General features: G+C 40.4%; 1 protein-coding gene across 3 annotated transcripts in view; it reads left to right on the top strand.

Moving 5' to 3' along the window:
• MAP3K5 (mitogen-activated protein kinase kinase kinase 5) overlaps positions 1–23073 on the top strand; it is a 101033-nt gene that overhangs the window by 11529 nt on the left and 66431 nt on the right. For 2 of the 3 annotated variants that reach the window (XM_035538384.2, XM_050709534.1), the window contains exons 2-3: positions 18807–18946; positions 21592–21615. In XM_035538384.2, coding sequence (XP_035394277.1) covers positions 18807–18946; positions 21592–21615 — 164 coding nt within the window. The remainder of the gene's footprint in view (positions 1–18806; positions 18947–21591; positions 21616–23073) is intronic. The other variant, XM_050709533.1, reaches the window with a different exon arrangement.

The following is a 23073-nucleotide window of genomic DNA, read 5'->3' as shown; positions in this document are numbered from 1 at the left end:
AGGTGATCTTTAGAGGTGATAAGGAAATACGTACAAGGTAGCAGTCCCTGCGATATGCACATCAGTGTTGGAAAAGGTTATCCTCCTTATTGATGCCTCCCTGTTGTTGTAGTGATAAGCAGGGGAAGATTAGCACAAAATCTAGTTTTGTATGGACTCTAATATCAATAAATTAGGACAGGTGAGTGTGCTGTATCCCTTTGAGGTGCAATCCTATAGCAGTTTAAGCGGATGAAGAATTGGATTAGCGCACTTCTTGCTTGCGCTGCTTTTAGCAGAGATTTTTGTACAGTTTCATGGTCGGTGGGTCAGGGAGCTGGCACGAATGATGATATATTAACTCGTTGTTTCTTTTTAGTTTTCAGTTGAATAAGTTCTCTGAGCTGACTTACTGTGTTACAACACGAGTTCCAGAGGACAGGCCAAGAGCAGGGCTGCAGCAACCTGAGTTAAGATTGCCTAAAGGTGTGGTTTCGTGTTATTCTTGATCCTGTCTAGTTGTGGGTTGCCTCATATCCTTTCCCCTTCCGGTAGGGGTGGCGAAGGAGGGGTATATTTCATGCTGGCTGTGCCAGCTGTTTGTGCTTTCAGCCTGATGTTTTTCAGAAGCTTTCAGTTCACCCAAAAGACTGAAAAATTTAGTTTGGGTTTTGGTCTAGCTAGGAAATACTGAAGCTCTCGCTCCAATTGCCTAAAAGTTCAAAGCTTCAGGCACCCCAGCTGAAATTGGTGGCTAACAAATGAGAACGTCCCTGGGCACCAGAGCTCGGTTGCCTGTGCTGCTGGAAAGCTTCCTGTGTGCTTCTGGCCTGAGGCAACTACCGCTCAGCAGCGCTCCTGGTAGCCGGCCTGAAGGCAGCAGCCTGAGGCTAGGGGAATTGAAGGATGTAGGCCATACCATGCTGCAGCACTGCAGTCCGGCGCACGTTTAATCAGCAGTGCTTTGCTGGTTTTCTAGTCTCGGAGCAACAAGTGTGCTCCCTTGAGGAGATGTGAAGCTCGTATTGGCGGCTGAGGTCACGCAGAGTTGCTGTGCCGTGTGTATTCCATGGGGATGGGTTAAAGCTATCGTGTCTGTGAATTCAGAACTCCAGCAGCTATCTCAACTTACAAATTCACATTTCTTCTTACAATGCTTAAGCTGTGTGAAGGGCAGCGAGCAGCTATTGGGAGTCTTAGGTCTCAGTGGTCATCAAGCAAATAATCTGCTAATATGTGCTGCTGGTAGGAAAGGAGTCTTTCTTAAAAAAACCCACAACCCTAAACCACCTGATAGAACTAGATTACAGGTACAGCATTTGTATCGTTTCCAGCATGGATCGTAAAGTAGTTAATATCTGCATGCAGCATGCAAAAAAAATCGAGACGGAATATAAAGTAAAACTTCTGGTTTCCATTTTAGTACATTTGGACTTTCAGTTATGCCTTACAGTTGTACTGAGAGCACACCTCTCTGTCCCCGTTTTGACGAGAGATACCATATTTTGCAGTGTTTAATTTCAACGTAATGTAGCTGCTCTGCGTTACTACAGTTATATCGGCAAGCCTTCAGTGTGGAAAATGAAGAGGCTCGACTGCTGGGGGAGGGGTGAAAAATGAATTTTTGGAGCTTAATTTGGACTCATGCTCTTGTCAATGGTTTATTCAGTGCTAGCAAAAATGCTTTGTAGGTTTCATGGTTTAATGTGCTGGACTTTGCAATGTGCATTTTTGGACAAATCTCAGCGTTCCTGGAAGTGAAAGGGTGGTTGCTTTGAGCAAAGTGAACGTGTGAGTAGGTGGTGGTTGTCACTTTTTCTTTTTTTTCCAGTGTCTCTAATGTTTCTTAAGCCTAAATAATTCTTTCTTCTCTTTAGAAGTGTAAGAGGAAGCTGACATAGGAATTCACGTGTTGGTATTTTAAAAATGCAAAACAAGATGCATTTCTTGCCAGCTGCGCGAGTTATTTAGCTTGTATAATTCCAAATTTCTACTTTGCTGGCAATTACTCAAAGACTTGCATCTATGTAGCTTCCCTATTCACGTCAGTAATTGTTGTAGGAAAAAAAGAATTCTATCTTAAGCATAAACGATTGTTATCTTCCCAGTTCATCAATTCAAGTTGAATGTAGCTCGAAGCCTAGGTTGAATCTTGCAGTTAGATCTTGCGTACAGATTTCTTCTGGTTGATTGGTACCAGGCCAATGGTGTTAGTTCTGTTTCAGAAACTGCTGCTTGGACAAGACATTTATTTCTAAATGTTGAGTTTGCCACTGTGCTAGGTTGGTGAATGTCCATGTAGTAATGCTTCAGAATCAAATTCAACGCTTATGGTACTTTTGAGTTTCTTATCTCAAAGTTGCCTCTGTCAGCTACAATGCTGGTTATTCCTATTTGTGGGTAAAACTTGTGCATTTCATCTGTAAATCCCAAAGCATTTCACAGAATAGGATGGTGAAACCAGAAGGGCAGAGGGTAATGTGACTTGCCTGGAACAGCTTCCCGGGGAAGTGGTCATGGCACCGAGCCTGCTCAAGTTTAAGAAGTGTTTGGACAACGCTCTCAGACATAAGGTCTGATTTTTGGGTGGTCCTGTGTGGAGCCAGGAGCTGGGTTTGGTGATCTTTGTGGGTTCCCTCCAACTCGGGATGTTCTGGGATTCTGTGATTTGATGATTGCTGAGGTTTGGCAGTCAACCATGGGCAGGTTGAGGACAGCACTCCAATTTCTGGAGTTCGTAAGCTGTCCGCTAGATCACATGTGCTGCCAGTGTGATCGGTGACCTAGATACAACTTATTTCTGTTAAGAAAATACGAGCATCTATGGTTTCTAACGTCAAATCAGAAGAAAAAAGTTGTTAAAACTCTTATGGAATGGTTCAATCCTACTGCAGTAGTTCTAAGTCAGCAACAGAACACAAGCATCTTTTGGTGCTAGAATTGTATACAAAGGTTATTTTCCTCTGGAAGTGAAGTTTGAATATTTGTGTAGTCCTATAGACAGTGACAAAGCAGCAGTAAGTCAAGGTTATTCTTTTTGGCGTGCAACTGAATTGAACGAGAATGAAATCATAGCTATTGGAGGCTATTTGGAGTTACCACTGACAAAGCCAAATGCAGGCTTGCTTATCAGACCTGTTTAATCTCGTTTTGCTGCAATTACCACCCATCAAGTCAAGTGTTAAGAATTCAGCTCAGATGAGTCATATCCGTTTTCTGCTGTGGGATGCAGCAGTGCAGTTACTTGTGAGGCCGGGCAGTCAGTGCTGCCTTAGTGGCAGATGGTGTTCTGGAGAGAGCAGTGCTAATTAGGTGTATATATAGTATTTTCTACTGAGATTTTTAAACTGGTTTGTAAGTTAATAGTTGTTTCATGGGAAATTTGGGTGTAGGAAATCCAGAAACTGAAATACAAAATAATTTCATGGATATACATACATTTCCCCCACCCCCCAAGTTCTTCTGGTATTGCAACCAGCATAAAGTTTTGGCCTCGTCAGTAAGAATGAGGCATGTCTGTCTGTTCCTCTGCCCCTTCCTTACTGGTACCTCTCATTATACCTTGCTTATCTTTGAGAGACTTGGACCATGACGGGTAGCTCTGTGCTCTGCAGATCTGTGCTCTGCTTGGCTAAAGCAGAAAGTCATATCTCAAATTCTGAACCTAATTTCAAACTAGATCTGTGTAAATAGAGATGACTGTCAGGCAAAATAAAGTGGCCTGGATGAGTCTGTGTTTCTGAACTTAGCTGTGCTAGTTCTAATAAAGCTGCTAGGCCACCAGTTCCAAAAAGAAAACTTCTTAGTTAAGAAGCTGGATCAAAATCACAACTTGTAGGAAAAACAAATATGTGTCAAGTTCCAGATTTAAACTGTTTAAACTGTTCCTGTTTAAATTTTTGAAAGGATTTGAGGCTTCTGTGTCACAGGACAAGGATTGCGTAAGCCCATGCTGTGAAAGGCTTTGCAGCGTGTAATCAGACAGATTCAGACTAGATCTTTTTGTGAATTGTTATGATAAAAAAAAAATAGTACCGAATGCCGCATTAAGTGATACATGTTGGTTTCTGCTGGAGGGTTGGCCCTTTACATTCTGAATACTTCAAACTAGAGTCATTTGAGGTGTTTTGTATGCGAAGTAGATACTTCTGTGCAGTGGTTTTGGTGGAACCCAGGGGATCTTTCAAATTATTTGATCAGGTCTGTGGTGTGTACTCTGCACGTTCCCATTGTTGTCTGAAGTAACCGATTTGCATGGATGAGTGTTGCAGGTGGTACAAAGGATTCAGCCTTTTCCTTGCTAAATTGCAGAAGTCATGCTTGTAACTTACAGATAGCTAAAGCAGAAAAAGGAACTTATGTGTAGTTCTGTAGTTTGCTTTGGTCAATGGAAGAAAGTGGTAGTGGAGAGAGAAAGATGTCCCCAGGTCTTCCTTTCTAAAAGGAAGAGTTGGAAATGGATAAGGTATAAGAAATATGGGAGCAGAATCTGTGGTACGTTTTCGTGTTTTTTCAAGGATTTCTTTGAAATGAATCATAGATGGGCATTGTAAGGTATGGATGAGTAGGAAAAAATAAAAATAATCTTTTGAATTTAAAGTGGAACTATTTTAGACCTCAGTTGGTGAAACTAATAAAGGGGAAAGTGTAACAATGAATCTTTAGGACATAGAACATACGCGTTTATTATCATGTATTGTCTGCGCTAGGGTTGGTGAATTTATTTTTGTCTCTGTAGGGAAAGAACATGCTTTGCTACCTGGAAAACTGTAAGCAATAAAGCAGTTGATCATACGGGCTTATTTTGAGAACTATTGGTCAGTGTAGGCAGTTGGTTCACTATAGACAGTTTATAAAAGCAAATGGAAAGACAAAAGATGCAAAGGGACTGAATGCTGCTGGGTATGCTTATTTTCTAATCTGTTAGGATGCGTTACAGAGGTTAGAGCTATTGTGAATACACTTCTGAAAACCTCATAGGAGTAATGAAAGAGGAGAGACGGCATCAGGAGCTACTAGGAAATAAGTGGATAAAGAACTAGAAAACATACTTCTGTGCAAGTACAGAGGCAAATTGTTTATCTCATAGGCATAAGGTGCTGTGGAGGTGGAAAGTATTGGTTTCACAAAGGACTAAAATTCCCGAGGGATGGGTTTGCTGAGACCTGTTGTGTATGCTGGATCCAGTATGACTGAAATGACCCAGGAGCTCTTTCGACTGTTGAATTCTCTTGGGGCTTTATAAGGATGTACCCTGTGGCTCTGCAGTTGCTCTGTTTTTTTTTTTTTCTTTCCTAATAACTGCTGTTGACAGTGGTAGAGTTGGACTTCCTGATCTGCCATCATGTGGTTATCTTTAGGGCTAAACTGACGCAGCTCATTCACGGATGATGTTATATAGTAAATTTTCTAACTAATTTGCTAGACAAATGAAACGGTAGATGTTTTCCAGAGGGAGATGCAAATGCAAACAAGACTGACCTATTTAATGCCAATCATTTGACAGGTGGAGGCAGATCATCAGATAACTTTACCGAATTCACAGAAGCACACCGGTTTAACCCAGATGAGGAAATGGTATCAGTCTGGCATCTGAAGTAGCAGGAAGGTTGTAATGCCTTATTGTCTTTTGTATGCCTTTTCTGTGCACCATTGCACTGACACCTGGATGGAGCTCCAGGGGCTCCCATCAGGATGCTTTTCTCTGGGAGAGCAGTTTCTTCCATTTGTGGATCACCTTCAAAGTGAAGCCAGGGAATTTGGTGTTTAAGCTCGTATTTTTTTGAAGCACGAAGAGTTTTGCAACTTGGAATAGGGACCGGTAGGGCAGAATCAGGAGGAAGATGGCTGGGATTCACTGATGGCTGTATTTAAGAGGACCTCCCTGGGATATGCTGAGATCTCCGAGGTACTTGAGCCACCCTGGGCTCTGACATCGAGCTCATCTTAGCTTGATTTCCTCCTGGTGGTTAGGCTCTGCGGTAGCGAGGATGTGCCAAAGCATCCCTGGAGATATGCTTTTCACAGCCTGGTTTCTGACAACTATGTCCTCTTCAACTTTATATTAGAAGTGGTGCCTGTTGGAGGTGGATAAAAAGTGAGAAAAGTGCTGTTGATGCAGCTGTTGTTAGTGAAAGATATAAACTAAACGTGTTACTTTAGCAATGAATCTCTGGATATCTTGCTCTGAGACACTTCCAGCCATTGGGAATGGGGTTTGTTTCAAAAAGTTCTTATCAGTAACCAAATGTGTCTGCCCTTCAGTAACTATCTTACAGTTGATTCAAGTGGAAGAAAAATTCAAGCGGTTGATACGGAGTACTTCTGAAGGCAAAATCCTTCATCACACCTCCTACAGCATAAGTGTCCTGTAACTTGGACATACAAGGAAGGTTATGTAGAAGGTGCCTCTAGGAACTTCCAGGTGGGGGTGGAGGGGCATTATGCAATCCTTAATTTCTGGAAAACCACTGATAGTACATCAGAAATCTAGAACACCCTGGAGTAAAAACATTTTCCACGGAACTTTTTGTGTAATTTGCTTTCTGTGCTAAAATGAATCGCTATGGCTGAGCACGGTCTAAGCAAATTTTCTAGTTTGTTTCACAAAAATTGTCTTCATCTGTCTGATGCAGGTAAGAGCATCTTCTTTAATAAATAAAACGGGGCTTCAGGCTGGGTGTTCTCTACTTTATTGTGAATATTAATTCCTGCATTTCATGAAAGCTCCTCTGACATCTAGTCAAAATGTACTAGACCAGACCTATGTACACAGACTGTTTGGAATACTTGCAGTGTAGTTACTGGCATAGAAGCATTCCTATCTTATTTGGTTTAAGCATAGCTTAAATTGTTACGCATTTAAATCATGAAGAAACAGACAAATCTAGCTTCCTAGTTGTGCTGCTGCTTCTGACTTCACACAGTGTGTTTTTGGTTAAATAAATGTGGCATAGTTTGCAAATACAAAAAGGGGAATGCAAATCATAGAAGAATGCGGGGTCAGCAGGGGTTCCGTGAACTCTTTAATCCACCTTGAGCTGCAGGGAGTTGACTCAGCTGCCTTGTGAGTGCCAGGTAGAGACCTCTGGTGTTTTTCATTTGAAACTCCCCTTCACGCAGTACAGAATGTGGTAGGGTTTTTTCCAGTAGCATACATTGCTCCCCATTCATTCTGTGACTTCTATTAATAACAAAACCTAGTGCTCACCTCCCAAAGGTCTAAACTGTCTAGACAGTTTTACATTTGATTTCAGCACCTATAAGCATAGGGTATAATAAAAATTCAGTAAATGTGAGTTTTTCAGTCTTTTGTTCCAGTTCTACTCCCATCTTTCTGGGTGCTTCCCAAATTGTTACAGAAAAATCTTAGCAGTAGTGACATACAAATCAGGAATGCAAATATGTACTTGCACAGATCCGTTGATAAGTGCTGCAGTCTGACAGTGCATTATTGGTAAATACTCTCGTCCTATAAGGAAAAGTTGTTCTTGAACATTTTAAAATAAACACCAAGTTTAGTAAAAACACACAAAGTGCAAAAAAAAATGTAGTGAGCAGTTTAAATTCCTGAGTCTAACCTCAAAAGCAACACCATTACCAGCTTAATAGTTACGATCAGATACCTTTAGATGAAACTACACTTCTTTTTTAACAGCGTATGAATTGTTATGATTACTTTGCAGCAGAACCACTTGGAAGGTACTACTTTTTGGATTAAACCTAATTAATAAAATCTTTGTGTTATTAAGAGATAATGGTGTTTTCTGTTAGAAAACATAGCATATGAGACTCTTAAGCCCTTGGGCATTCGGTCTTCTCAGACAGTGTTGTTCTGTTCCTGGGAAAACTTTGAACACAGAGATTTTTGGGAGGGGTGGTGAGAACCAGAAATGGTAGATGTACTCTTTACCTTTGGTTAAGATGAAGCTTGGGGCTAAAATTCTCAAATACTGTATCACATATGACAGATATTTTCTTCTCATAATAGAAATAGTTTCTTGAGAAGTAAAGACATTTAAACAAACATGTTTACATCTCTTAGAATACTTCTTCCAAGTTTTTGGAAGCCTGGGAAGCTCCTCATTTTTGTGCATTCCAGCTGTTGTTCTTCATACTCTTAAAATATTATGTATTTCTTTTTCAATCTGTGCTCACTGCTTGGGAATTTTTTGTGTTTACACCATTTTTGGCAATTGGAGATTGGGAAATGTTAAATCCCATGACTTGAAAATAATATTGTAAGAAATAATTCTACATCTTTGGATCAGAAACACTTCTGGACTCTTTACCAACAGGTTGTGAGCTTAATGGGCAGGGCTCTGCCCTCAAGAGACAGACACGCTCTGTCTCGCTCTGGCTTGGCCTTCTAGTTTGGCTTGGCCCATCCTTTGTGCAGTTCACATTTCTACTAGGACCTGTGGAAAAAATGAGTAAGCTTCTTAAGAGGAAATTGAAAGGAATGACTAAAAAGAAGAGCAGCTTTCAGATAGCAGGGAAACACCTTTATGAAAATTGCTTCCATAAAATGCATGCTACTTACTAAAAGAAGTTTTAAAGTAGCCCACAGAAGGTAGCTTTGTAGAGACAGTGAAGGAATGAAATGATGCCCTTTGAAAATGATGCACTTTTGCTCAAAGGGGGAACAAGTTGGAAAAAAACACTAAGTATGGCAAACTTAATATAAGCTTTAAGATGGTTCCCAGAAGAGTTTGAGGAGTACTTGCTGAAGACAGTACAAAAAAAGTATTCTCAAATGCGTCACCATCAGAGAGCAAGCTAGGGATCCTACGCAATCAACGTGGAAAAGGAAGGCTTGAGAAAGATGCAGCTTTCCTGCTACGATCTTATGAAAGACTTTCTTTAAGGGGGTAAGCCTGAGGTACTGCCTGAGTTCTAAGTTGCCACGAGAAGAGGCTTTAAAATAAGCTGATAAAACAAGTGGAAATGACTCATACAAACCTGTGATGACATCTCAAGTTCTGAAGGAGCTCCAGTTGAAAAACAGAGCTTGTAATTATGGTGTGTGACTTGTGACTTCAGTGGATGTTGACACAGTAAGAAAGAGTGATGATATTGTAATATTGGTAGGACAAAATACAAATACGTTTCATAGACACATGAATAAAATCTGACAGTAGGGAATAGCTGACTGTTTTGGTTTTTTTGTAGAGGTAAATCAGACTTCAAGATTTTGAAGCCCTTCTTTGAGAGGCTGTAGATCCATTTAAGATGATATATTTGGATGTCAGAAAGCTTTTGACCAGATCCCTGACCAAAGACTCTTAAGATCCAAAATGTCTGGAGCTGAGATCATTGTTCCCCTCAAATGAATGGTTTGTTCACGGAGTGGAACAGAAAATCAGTTTTGTAGTGAATCAAGGTTACCAGTAGTAAAACATGCTGGTGAAAGGATTGCTCTGCAGTTCCTGTTTGAACTGGACTTTTCAGAGTACATGTCAACAATGTGATAGTGATGTTTGCCAATGTGCAGGCCAGTCAAGACTCTAAAGAAGTGACTGTAAAAATAATAAAAAAAAAACAACTGTAGAAAGCCTTATGGTACTAGGCACATGGTCAGTTAAAGGAAAACTGAAGTTCAATAATAGTGAGTGCAAAGCAATATATGAAGAAAAGCAGCTCTAATTATGCACACAATATTAAGTGCTAAGTTCGTTGTTGCTATTCAGACTTCCAGTTAGCTCAAGACTTTCCTGAAAATGTCTCTGGATTGCTGACTGAGAAAGATCAGTCTTTATGTACCCCATACTTACAATCCTGATGGTGTTGGCTGGCTTCTGGCAGGGAGATTTTGAGCTAAGCAGAGCTTTGATCTGATCCCTTTAGCTGTTATGATCAAACCTGGGGTTGGTTTTGAAGCTTGGTGGAGGTGGATCTGCTTAGACATTCAGTGAGGTCCCCAAAGAAGCCAAATATAAACCATGTTATAAGTGAAAACAGATTGTATTAAAATAAAAATCAAAATACTCTTTATAAATAGAGGAAACTTTAGGTCACTGAGGCAGAAATAAATAGAATACGCAAAAGCAAAAAGAACTTTTGATCAACTTTCCTCCTGCCCCGTCTGCCTTCTAGGTGGATTGGTGTTTACTGGTTCGGTTTTAATGAACTCAGCACCTTTGGAACTGTAGCAAATTCTATGGTTCTGTAAGAATTTAGGAGGATTTCTGTCCATCACCTCTGAGGCCTGGTTGTTTGCTCCTTCCTTCTCCAAGCTCTTTTGTTGGCACACCTGTGATTCCACAAGTACTTTTTTCCTGCCTAGTCTCAGTCACTTGAGAGAATGCTTAATCACTTAATCATGTCTTAAAGGCACGTAACTTGAATATATAAACCAAAATAATCACACAGGTACCATCACATCACTTATTTATTTGTGTAGGTGGCTGAAAAAAAAATGTGGCAATGCACATCCACTGGACAAAACTTACAAGACAAAACTGAGTTGCTGCAGCTTGCATTGCTTTCTTTGACTTTTCCCGCTGTTGTCTTTGGAAATTGTTTAAAAATATGTTAACGTTTGGTACAGGTCCTAAAACTTATCAGCCCTGCGATGTACTCAAGCTTTTGGTGGAGTCTCATCAGTTACCTCACTGAGCTCAGAGTATTTTTATTTTTTTTCTAAATGTAAAGTTTGGAGTTGTGAAACTATTTAGTATTTCATGTTCTTGGCACTAGGGAGCCTGTTTCACTGGGATTGATACAGATGCAGTGAGCCTGAACATACTGAGGTTATTTTTAAATAAATGGCTCTTTGTTTGGTTGTCATCTTTTATTCTTACCTAATCCTGAGGTCCTCCCACATGCATCAAGCTGAGGGTGGTTTTTTTGATTGTTGGGGGTTGGAAACATGATAGCATCACAGTCCTTTGTCATGGGCCAAGATAGAGTGTATTTTGTTCAATTTCAAGCCTTCTCCTTTTTGATTCCTTCTCCAGTCGTTTTCAGATCATTGATAGACTGCCATGTAGTTTGCTATGTTAGTTCCTACAGCCTCCCCTTTTGTTTATCCTACGTTTCCCCCTCTGATTCCTTTACTCAACATCTGTAAGAATTTTCTTTGTGTTACCAGTTACTTGCCATCTTCTGCTGTTTTCTTTCAGTAAGTACCCTCTGTTTTGCTCCCATCAGCCTTGTAGGATAAAATCAAGAGCTGCTTTTCCCTTCACATCCTTGAAATGTAGTGCAGTCAACAACAGAGGATTTCACGTGGAGGCTGTGGTTTTAGAATATTGCGTGATCATTCATTTTTTCTCTTTTCCTTGTCTGGATGGCTCTCTGTGATGTTTTGTACTTACTTTTATGAGAACATCTGAACCAATTAGCTGCAAAAGTTAGCAGGGATCAGTCTGCACAGGTTTTTATAAGAAGCACCTTGATGCATAGTGGGAGGGACTGCAAGCTTTGTAATTCTCCTATGTGGCAGCAGAGCCATGACTCAATCTTAAGCAGAAGTAGAGAGTATTCAGTTGCATCCCTGCAGTTATCATGGTGCCTGTTGCCTCTTTTGTATAGGACCTAGTGATTATATGGGGTGAAGAATCATCTAACTGATCCTGTGACTGCCCTTCCACTCCCAGTGCTCAACAGATTGACTTGCTCAGTTATCTCATCGGGTATCAGCCATGCTAGACCTGATACAAATGTGGTATACTACCAGTTAATAACAGGTAACTCTTAGAGTTTATCTGAAATGAAATCACACATTTGCTTAGTAGCATTTGTCCAGGTGTAGAAGTTGACTTTCAAATTCAAGACAAGTTTGACTCAGTTCAGCTATCCAAGGATAGCTATCCAAGAATAGCTATCCAAGGATATCCAAGATAGATTAGCAATCCAAGGATAGCTAAACATGATACTGTTGTACTTGAAGGTAACTTGCTGCTTTTGGGGTAAGTATTAAGTGCCCTAGTTCTGTCTATGGTTTGTGCTACACAGCAGCCAGAATGGGACGCTCACCAGGCTGCTGTGCCTGTTCTGCTGGGGGCGCGTGCTCAGAAATTCCCCTTCAGGCAGGTCCCAGGACTGACTCTAAATTGTACTTAAGTGATGCAGGATCTCTTCTTCCTTTTTGTAAAAATGAGACTACCAGACCCAGGATTACTGCAGGTGTTTAAAAACCCAAACTTTCTAGAGCATTGGTGTCACAGGTGCTTTGCTAACCCTGTCTTCCAGGGATTGTGACATGCGAGGTGCTGAAATAAGGATCCTGAACCCATAATGCTCTATCCTACGCAGTGCTAGAAATTGGAAGTCTGTGGTAGAAAATAACCAACACATGTCCATTGCTTGTCTCTTAGTGTTCTTGCTTATACTTTGCACGTTAATAGGAGATTCTACAAATAGTTTGCTTTTCCAACATACAGCATGTTTAATTTGCTCGTGCAGTCAGTACCCTCTCTTCCTTCACCATATCCAAGCCCCGGGTGCCTCTATGAAGCTCTTTTTCTGGCTCACCTCTCCCAGCAGACTGGCTTGTCTGGCCTGGTTTCCTGCGAGGCCAGCCATTCCCCGGGGTGTAGGTGTTCTCACCTGAGTGGCTCCCATTGATTGTTTCCGGTCTTGGAGACGCGTGAGCAGCTCCTGACAAGTTATACTTGATTCCAGTGGTGCTGACAAGTCAGTGGTGCTGTGGTTTGCACGGCTGAACCTGAACCATCATGCTGTACTGACGTGGTGCTGTCATTTCCAAAGCAGGTTTACTACCTTGTGCAGGCAGTCTCTGGGCAGAGAGCAAGATGTCCATGTCAAACGGAGAGAATCACAAAGAAGATATCCTCATCTACTTCATTTGCTCATTTCCGAAAGCTCACCCGATAGCACATTATCACGGCTTGGAGAAACCATCGTTATTATTGCTGAATGGAGAGCTGCTACTGCAGTATGAAAAAAGCTCTGCGCTTAGACTTGCGTTCACATAAATTTGGTCTGCAGATACATCTCTGTCAAGAGTTTCTTTTAATGCCAAGTGGAAAAAAACCCTAAATATTGTTCCATCTCAGAATTTGCCATTAGCAATTAGCTTTTCTTTTGTCTCGGTTAATTGTGGAATAGTGAATGTGAGGCAGCACTGTGTGTTTAGCACCAATTAATCAGAAGATAGTAGCAAGCATAAACATTTGTCAGTTTTATAACTGCTCTGTTTGTATTCATTATTTTTCCTGGCAGCGCTATTGTATGCAGGCAGTATCAAAAAGTAGGGTGTGCATGCATGATACCTCACAGCATTCATTTAAACATTTTTCTCTGCCCTGTTATATTTTAAACAATGAGTGGGAGATGAACTTTGGCCATTGCGTTTCTTGATGACTAAAGGCATAGGTAATTGCCAAGGGAGAAGGGCTTCATACACTAAATGGGCACTTACCATTCTTGACCATGATCTTAAGTTTTAACAATTTATTAAGAGAGAGGAATTGGAGATTTTATATATGAAGTTCATGGTCTTTGTACATGTAGCTTAAAAAAAAAAAAGAGAGGATTTATGCTGCAGGTAAGAAATGTTGGTCACAATTTTAACATATGCCAAGCTTCACAGAGGTGAGGCCTTGAGCTTCTATCCCTTCTCAGGCAAGAAGGGTCAGGTCACTTGCCTCTGATTCTGTCACACATCTGCTTTCCCAGATTGTGTGACTGTTTTGAGCTATTATTGGTATAGATGTTAGTTCGCCTAATAACATGCAGTCTGACTGCTCGGTGGTTGTTGCTATGTCTGAGCTCAGTGTGTGGCTATCCAAGCGAATCTGTAAGTAGGCAGCTTTGTGACTGATAGCTTGGTCCTTGTCAGCTAGAGCTTGCGGTGGTTTGTGAAATGGACACCAAGAGCTTGCTGAACTGCGTGCTGCTGCAGTTATGCTGCTCTGCTACCTCGGCCAGAGCTAAGCTCCCTCCTCCGGTGTGTGTTACGCTCCAGTCGCATCAGTGTAGGCATGCCAGTTATTTAGAGACGAGAGAAGGCTGTGACTAGACTTACTTTATTGTTCATAAACTAGAAAGACGACAATTTATCATAAGATTTCTTGTAAGGGTCTTCAGCTGTAGATGTCAAAGATAACTAAGGAAGAGCATCCTCATCCTGTTTTCTTTAAATAGTATCAGTGTATCTGTGATCTGTAAACAGAGAAAGTGACATTTAGTCTTATGCCCAAGACCCAGGTAAGGGATAAAACTTGCTCTTTGCTGCAACTTGTGGGGTCGTGAGAATTACAGTTCTTCTACTTCCCTATCTCTCACTCCTGTTTTGTTCAGTGTGGTTACGTACCCACACTGCTCATTAGTCTACTGGAGTCCAAACAGATTCTTTGCTGTTACATAGATGTGCAAGAGCATTTGAAGTTAATTTTCAGTCCCTGGTCTCTAGAGTATTTCATACTGAGAGATCAGGTGTTGAGAAGGCTCTACTCTTTCCTTCACTTGGTCAGCTTTTTTTAACTTGCCTTGAAATTGAAGCTGCAAATACTTTCATAAGTGGGTTTGTCTTATTCCACTGTAACGGTAGAGATGCTTCTACCACTTCTATTGAAATGACATTTTGTCACTTGTGAAATTATGTTTTCCAATATATGAGAAACGTATCTTTTGTTGCAGTAGTCTGTTAGACTAATTTCATCTGGTGGAAGTGAGAGTCTGATAAGTGGTATTCCAGCAGTTTGTTTTGATGACCAAATGGTTCTTTTGCACTAAGTTAACTTCTGGCTTCCCAGAACTGGTGAGAATTTTTATGGATATTCATTTGAGTTAGATTTGTCTTCGAAAACGTCAGTCTTACTCAGCTTTGGTAAACCTCTAATCCTACTTTATGTAACTGTATTCAGTGTTAGCTGTCTTAGGTGCACTTGACATTACCTTTCAGGCACTTTGTAGAAGCCACTGCCCTTGCTTTACAGACAAGGAGGTGAAAAAGATGGGTGGAGTAGCTAAAGTTTTCCCAGAAAATAAGCTCTTCGTTTGTTCCTCTGCATTTGACTTCTGAATTTGACCAACATTCTACGTGCTAGTCTGTTCTTTGGTCAGAGGAGTTTCTCTTCTGATATTTTGAAAGAAGATAGTAAGAAATGGGTCTGTTGCAGGAGTTTGATTACGGTATATGTTGTGGCTTTATTTTTTTTATTTTATTTTTTTAAATGGATAGACATCTAATCTCAATAGTACAGACATTTTCTGTGGCTTGTTAGAATTCCAAGTAAAAATTGGGCTTTTCCCCTTGGAAACTGTGATACCAGCCCCAGAGGACCAGTCTAGATGATAGAAATCTTATCTATGTCATAAGTGAGAACTTCTGCTTAAGATACATACCCACTAGAATGGAAAGAAAACTCCACAGAAGTTGGACATATTCTTAAGAACATACTGCTTCATAGTGAGATTATCCAGAAGTCCTGGATTTCACAAAGTCTTAAAATATCAAGGAAAGAAACCACACTTACTTACAGTAAAAATAAACAAATACTGGTAAACAGCATCACGATATTTTTATCTTAGTGTCATTTTTCTTGCAAGTGATTACTCAATCACATGGTCCTTCCTTGTGCTTATTAAGTAGCAAAAGGCCTCAAGGCTTTTTTGTTTTGCGTATTGATCTGATTTGAGGGATTGGACAGGATTCAAGAACATTTCTTAGTGTGATCCTGAGTCAGATATGTTCTAACAATTGTATTAAATGCATTTGGCCATCTGATCTTGTCAGTAGTAAGTCTATTTGCATGTGTTTAAGGATTATTTCCTTATTCGTGGTCCTGGGAACTTGCCATTTTAACATAGGATTTCTCAAGTATCTTCTGTATACTGACTTCAGTCAGGCTCTATCAATTTGTGTTTGTTTTTTTTTAAGTAATATTTCTCTTTCACTGTTAGTTTTGCAACTCCAGTAAGAACACATTATCTTGCAAGATTTGAGAATTAAGTCATGGAAAGTTGCGCAAATTTTCCTCCTGCTCAAGGTAACAGAAATGTACCGTATGCTTGCAGTTGCTGAGGATTAGATTTTTATGTCAATAAGAGAAGTTAAAAATAGAGCTTGTAACAACAAGTTGCTTTCCATGATGGAGTGAGTGACTGCAGCAGTTATCAAGAAAAGATTGACCAGTGTCATCTACCTGGACTCCTGTAAGGCCTTTGACATGGTTCCACACATCCTTATCTCTGAATTGGGGAGAGATGGATTTGAAGGTGGACTTTATGGTGGATGAGGAATTGGCTGGATGGCCGCAGCCAGAAAGTTGTGGTCAATGGCTCTGTGTCCAGGTGGAGGCCCATGGTGAGTGGTGTCCCTCAGGGGTCTGTCTTGGCACTGGTGCTGTTTAATATCTTTATCAATGACATGGACAGTGGGATGGAGCGCACCCTCAGCAAGTTTGCAGGCGACACCAAGCTGAGTGATGCAGTTGGTACAACAGAAGAAAGGGGTGCCATCCACAGGGTCCTGGACAAGCTTGAGAAGCAGACCCACACGAACCTGATGAGGTTCAACCAGTCCTAGTGCAAGGTGCTGCACTTGGGTTGGGGCAATCCCAGACACAAGCACAGACCAGGAGAAGAGCTCATTGAGATTAGCCCTGCAGAGAAGGACTTGGGGGTTCTGGTGGATGAAAGGTTCAACATGAGCTGTTAATGTGTGCTTGTGGCCCAGAAGGCCAACTGCATCCTGGGCTGCGTCAAAACAGATGTGTCCAGCAGGTGGAGGGAGGTGATTGTCCCCCCTCTGCTCTGCCCTTGTGAGGCCCCACTCGGAGTGCTGCATCCAGGTCTGGGGTCTCTAGCGCAAGAAGGATGTAGGTCTGTTAGAGCGGGTCCAGAGGAGGGCCGCAAAATCTAAATCTGCCCCCTTTTAGATATTAGGAGGAAATTATTTACTCAGAGGGTGGCGGGGCCCTGGCACAGGCCGCCCAGAGAAGCTGTGGATGTCCCATCCCTGGAGGTGTTCAAGGCCAGGCTGGATGGGGCTTTGGGCAACCTGGTCTGGTGGGAGGTGTCCCTGCCCATGACAGGGGGGTTGGAATTAGGTGGTCTTTAAGGTGTCTTCCAACCCAAACATATGCATGACTTTCTTAAAAAAAAAAAAAAAAAAAGCCCTATCCTTACCCAAACAATATCTAGTAGGAGTAATGTCATTCTTACTTGGCTTTTGTGGTATTTCCATTTCCAAAAATCAGTCTTTGTGTAGTTTTAGTAATGTGCTGCCTTTTCTACTTCAATAGAATGGAATTGGTGGAATCCATACTGCAAATATGTGAAATTGAGCAGAGGTTCTTAGAATGCAACTTACGAAACTCATAAAGAACAGAATTTCATATTTGATTTTTGAGGGGGAAATATCCCTTCTTTATACCATTTAGTTGCCTCTCATTAATCTTATTCTTGAAGAACATAAGCATGTATAGGCAGATGTCTGTTCTTCTCCCTGCGTTCCTCTCTTCTTTAGGTTTTTGACAATTTCCAAGCCTGTAAGCCAATTACAGTAAAATAGGACTGAAGAGTTGATGTCTTAAAAATGTTACTTTTTCACAAGCTTGGGAGACTCCCTTCTTGCCTTCCCAGCTGAGGGTATGGCCACAGGGCTTATTTGGTATCAAACATCTTCATTATAGTTCTGAAGATCTAAGGAAATAGGCAAGGTGAAAGTTGTGGTTAGAGGTAGAATCTCTTACATCTAATTAGAGATTTAATTCATTCCAAGTAAACGAACTTCAGCTTTTTGCCAACAGAGCTTGTCTTGCTACCTGTGTTTTGTTGTAAAAGAATCCACAGAAGAAGGCAGGCCTGGAAACCAGGCGGCTTTTTTTTTCCTGCTCTTCACAGAACTACATTTTTCTCTTTTTTTTGTGGAATTGAGTGAAGAAGGGTGCTTTGCAGGAGAGGTGGAGATGAGTCAGCTGATTCAATGAAACTTTTGCAGTGGAAATATGCTGCCTGTTATGAAAAAAAAAAAGCCTTGACCATCTCTGATATTTTGTAATTGCCTCTTGTTTTACTTTTACCTTGTTGTGCCTCTAGGAAAGTGAAAGATTTTTTTTTAAGAGAAATCACAGAAGACTACATTTGCTTTTTTGTGTATGTGTTTGTGTATGTGCTTAGGTCATGCAGATCAATCTACTATGAACAGAATTCTTAATGCACAATGAAGCTTTTAATTTTCTAAGGGTTTCTACAGCTTTACATATCCACTCCCTCTTTCCTTTCCTTCTTCTGTACCTTGTCCTATTTTCTCTAGTCTTTCTATATGAATCAAAATAGATGTGAGTGGTAACTTATACGGGAATTCTACTTTTGCCTTGCTTTCAGTTTTGTTGATATTCTCTTCCAAAGTTCTAATACAAAATCTATACAGTATATTATGCAATCATGTACTTAATTACATGGATTTTTATTGCAACTTGCATTGAGGATGAAAATGCACATCAAATGCAATCTTTTTTTCCCCTGTAAGGACAGCAGTCATCATATACAGTACAGATTAACTAAACAGATTTTAAACACATTTTGTTCTCTAAGGCACAAAATGAACTTTTTGCCTTTTATTGATTATTGATGTCTTACAACTTTTTACCTGTGGAAATGAAGTTCTCATGGGGGGGGAGGGAACAGTAGTAAAGGGAGGGGAAGGAAGAGGAGGGGGGAAAAAAATTAAACCACATCCTGCTGACTACAGTCAAAATTCAGAGATAACTTAAATGGAAGAAACCCTATAGAACTCTTTCCTACTTAAAATCTAATCCTATTATCAAAGCAATTAAAAATGGCATAGAAGTATGTGGCTGTCAGAAGTATGTGGCATTCATTCACAATTAATTTTTCACTTCCTTCTGCAGATATTGCTGTTGTAGAGATGAGTGATGCCTTCCGTCAGCCTTCGTTGTTCTACCACCTGGGAGTCAGAGAGAGCTTCAGTATGGCTAACAACATTATCCTCTACTGTGATACAAATTCTGAGTCTCTGCAGTCACTGAAGGTACCTCTAGATGAAAAAATGGAGAGGGGAAAAAAAAAAAGACGCAGTTATCTAACTCTTGAAATAGTTTCTCTATTTCCATGGGAAATACAGAAGCCACTTGTGGTTCACAAAAGAATAGCAAAAATGTTTTAAGGCTTGAAAAACAAGTCTACAGTGAAGTGCTGAAAAATGCAGTTTAGTTTTCCCAAGAGAAAGATTTAGATGACTTTACCATGGTCAGTTAAATATCTGGATGTTAAATAGCTCTTTATGGAAACATAATTTTGACAAATCTCAATTGAGAACTTAAATATGTGGTTTTGTCATTCAAGAGAATTACTTGTATTTGGAGTAAATTGTTACAGTAAGAACAACTGGTTGAGAATGATAGTGTGTAGAATAATCCTTATATTCTTAGCTCCCTTGTGAAGTAGGAATTTTCTGCTCAGACCTGACGAGACTATGGGATTCTTGTGCTGGAGATTACTGACACTGTAGCAGAGTTAGTAGAAATAAAACTTTACGCCTGTTTCTCAGGACCAAGGTTCACAGTATGGTAGGTTGGCTTAAGGCAAGATAAATGTTTAAAATAGTCCATAGGGCTGTGAATTGTGGCAGCCAAGTTGACAGTTGCTTCTTCCTCTGCTAAAAGTTTGCTAACTTCCACAGGGATGGGGGAGGGCAAACAACTTGGATGGAAATATTTTAAATTACTTCCACTCCCTCAGATTCATTGGCTGTGATCAGGAGGTGTTTTATACTACTGCACTTAAACTCTAGGCATTGCTGAAAAGAAGCATTTTAGTAAGCAGCTTGGTGAGTCACTGCAATCTGGGCACTGCCGCCTCTCATGAATGATTTGCTTCCACTGCTTCTGGTTAATGCAGGATATTTGTTTTTGATTCTGCGCAACTATTCGCAGCTTGGTTGTCGTAGGAGAGAAACACCTTGAACTTGGTTTCTGCCCACTCCACGTCCCTCTGGATGATCTTGGCCAACTGAATTGGTGGCAATCCAATTCCTTTCTTTTTGCAACACAAAGAGTATACAGATAAAAATCCTAAAAATAAAACTGCTAATAACAAAAGACCTATCTTTGGATTGAATGTAATTATGCAAGTATAATGGTCTAGAATACAAGCAGGGCAGAATTTCATTGTACTGCGTAAGGAGCCAAATACCCAACTCCCACTGAAAGTTCACTTGGAGTGATAACACCACTTGGGAAAAACTCTTACTAGTTTGAGCTGGACTTTGCAAACTGGTCACATGCCAGGTTCCCACTGATGTTGATGGAATCTGAATCCTGTGCTGTGAGACTTGGATGTCCCAATTGCCACTGGTACAGTGCCCGTTGAAAGACTCGGAAACTGTGCCCATAGTTTCTTTTAGCTTTGAGTTGGTCCCATGCTTCTGCTCTTCAGTTGTTTGCAGAAAAATCACCAGAGATTCACAAGACCCCTTCCCTATTATTTATTTACTTCCTCAAAAAAAAAAAAAGTTGTGGGCATGCATGAGCATCTTTTGAGGCAGTGTTTGTTCCTGTATTTGTTACAGCCGGCGGTTAGACTTCGAAGCACTGCATGAGTGTGCAGTGTACTTGTTGGCTTTTTTCTCACATACAGCCTTTGTGTGTGTGCTGTTTTAATCTGGTATATAACAGTGAATTAAAAATGATTAAGGAAATGGGGGGATTGCAGCATATGATTTAACTGGGGTATAAGGAAACATAGATGAACCTTTGAACAGCAAAAGTTTACCTATATATGTATGTGTACACACATTTATGTCCCATGTTTGGAAAACTAGCAGCAGTCCTTTGTGAAACACGTCACTTCATCTGGGGAAAGAGCAGTTGCATGTGAGCCTGAGATATGCAACAGAGAAAGCATGAGGTGCCTTGGCTCGGCCCTCTCCGTTTTTTAACGGTGTGGCATACGCTCCTCAGTGGTCACAGTGGCAGCAGTGTGATGTAGCTGTCTGATAAATCTGGCAAGGTTAACTGTTGCTGGTAACAAAACTTGGTGGCAAAAATTCCTGAAAGTGAGGTCACTGTCCACAAGTGGCTTGTCCTCAGGCAGATCCTTGGGCTGTACCACCGAGACTGCTGTGCAAGACCCATCTCTTTCCATCCATATGTGCTTTGGATTCTTGTTCGCTGAAATTTTGCATTTAAAAACTGAAGATGTATTCTTTGCATCAAACTTACTAACGCGACATGAATTTCACCTAATTTGAGTAGCTCATGGTTGACTTTCAGTGCAAGTTGGGAATATTTTAAACTTTCTAGAAATACTGCTTTTACTGTTCTATTTTACTGTTTACAGTTTTTCTGTGGGCAGCAAAATGGTAATGATAAACCTAACTTTACGATTGTGAGTATATGTTATGTATTAACAGTCAACTTTTGGGCAGTCTCTTATAGGAGTACATGTGCTTCTGTGCATGTATTACAGGATGTATGTATCTACTTAGTTATATAACCTTTTTGTCTCTCCTGAGACAATACTCGATTTCTGTTGATTTGACAGGCTTAGAAAACTTCTATCAACCAGCCTTTTCCTGTCATGTCAGTATACGTTAATATTAGCGAGTCATACTGATCAGGTATCTTTCCTGGTAGTTGTTCAATGTTGTCAATGTCTTTTTTCTTCTTCTTCTAGGAAATTATTTGCCAGAAGAATAATGTAAGTATGACTTCTGTGTGCCAGTTGAATTCTAGGCATTCCATACTTCTGTGGCATTCAGTGTTGTTTATCATATGTTTTCCACTTGAATCATTTAACACTTTCCTACTGTGTTTTACAGAGTTAGATGCAGAATTCTGGAACTCCTAGCAGCAAATCTGTGTGTATCACTTTGTTGCTAGGTACCAGGCTCACTTTTTACCTTGCTTCTATCTGTGGTATTTTCTTTGCTGCCTTTACTTGTCTGTCATATTTTTTTTTCACACACCATTTTCATCTGTCCATTTTTTTCCTGTTGTCTTTCTCCATACAGTGTTCTTCAGAGCTTTTTTTTGAAGCTCCATTGAAATAGTTATTTGCAAACTGGTGCTCATTTTAGAAACCCATGGCTGCAGCTGTGAAAATAGATATATTTATAGAGGGTGTGTACGTATTTATTTCTAGAAGCAAAGGGCTGGAGCCTGCTAGCCCTGCTGCAGTGCTGATCCCAGTATTCTGTCTGTGCCTGTCACTAAACTGTAGGCTTCTACACCTCTGCATCCCTTTGGTTTCTGAGGTTGGCCTTGCAAATCCCCCTTTCCTTTTTTACTCTTAAGTTCAAGGTGAACAGACTTCTGACTGTGAGAACATCTTTCATGTGTTTCTCAGTGTGGTTTGTTCAGGAGCAGCAGGGTCAGTCACTTCAGGATACGCATTTGGTATGCGGAGTTCTTGGCTTCGCCTGGGGAGGTACTGGTAGCCATATATGTTAGGGTATAATTTTGTAGCAGTTAATCAGTGGTTTGCAGATATCCCGAGGAGTTATGTGCATGCTGTAAAACTCCTATATTTGAATAAACTTTTGAAGGGGCATATGAAGTATTTAAAACTCAACCAATTTCTAAAATTATTATGCAGTCTCTATGGCAGTTTTAACACTGAGATATTCTATTTTTTTGTTATTTTATTTAACATGGCAATTCATGGATTAAATACTGACTTCTATCTGTATGAAACAAGTCCCTTTGAAAAGGACGCAGTTATCTACTATAGCTAATAGAATTTCTAAACACCTTAAATCCAGTGTAATCTTTGGCCCTAATGTTGCATTTTAAATTGTGTGGTATCTTTAGATTTCTTTTTTAAAAAAAGGAAGCGCAAAGCACATTCCATAGATTTCTGTGCATCTCTTTAATAAAAAGTGCTTTTCAGAGATCCACAGAATGCTGTGTTAGACTAAAAATATCTAGCTTTTCTCCAATGAAAATGGGGTAGATGATCGGTTAGGTCTTTACCCAAAACAAAACAGAACAGTGAGTTTCTTGTAAACTTATTTATTGCATATTTCTTTCTTCCTTTGACCCGCAATGACAGAGATCTAGATAAAATGTTGAGTACTTAATATACAGTCTGTGTGAGAGCAGGGGAAATAGCTCTCTTAGCAGGAAACCAGCAGGATATGGCTTGTGCACTAGAATA

This window comes from Cygnus atratus, chromosome 3 (genome assembly GCF_013377495.2).
Source record: "Cygnus atratus isolate AKBS03 ecotype Queensland, Australia chromosome 3, CAtr_DNAZoo_HiC_assembly, whole genome shotgun sequence".
NCBI lineage: Eukaryota > Metazoa > Chordata > Aves > Anseriformes > Anatidae > Cygnus > Cygnus atratus.
The sequence above is the reverse complement of the archived record's forward strand: the minus strand, read 5'-3'. Positions and strand labels throughout refer to the sequence as shown.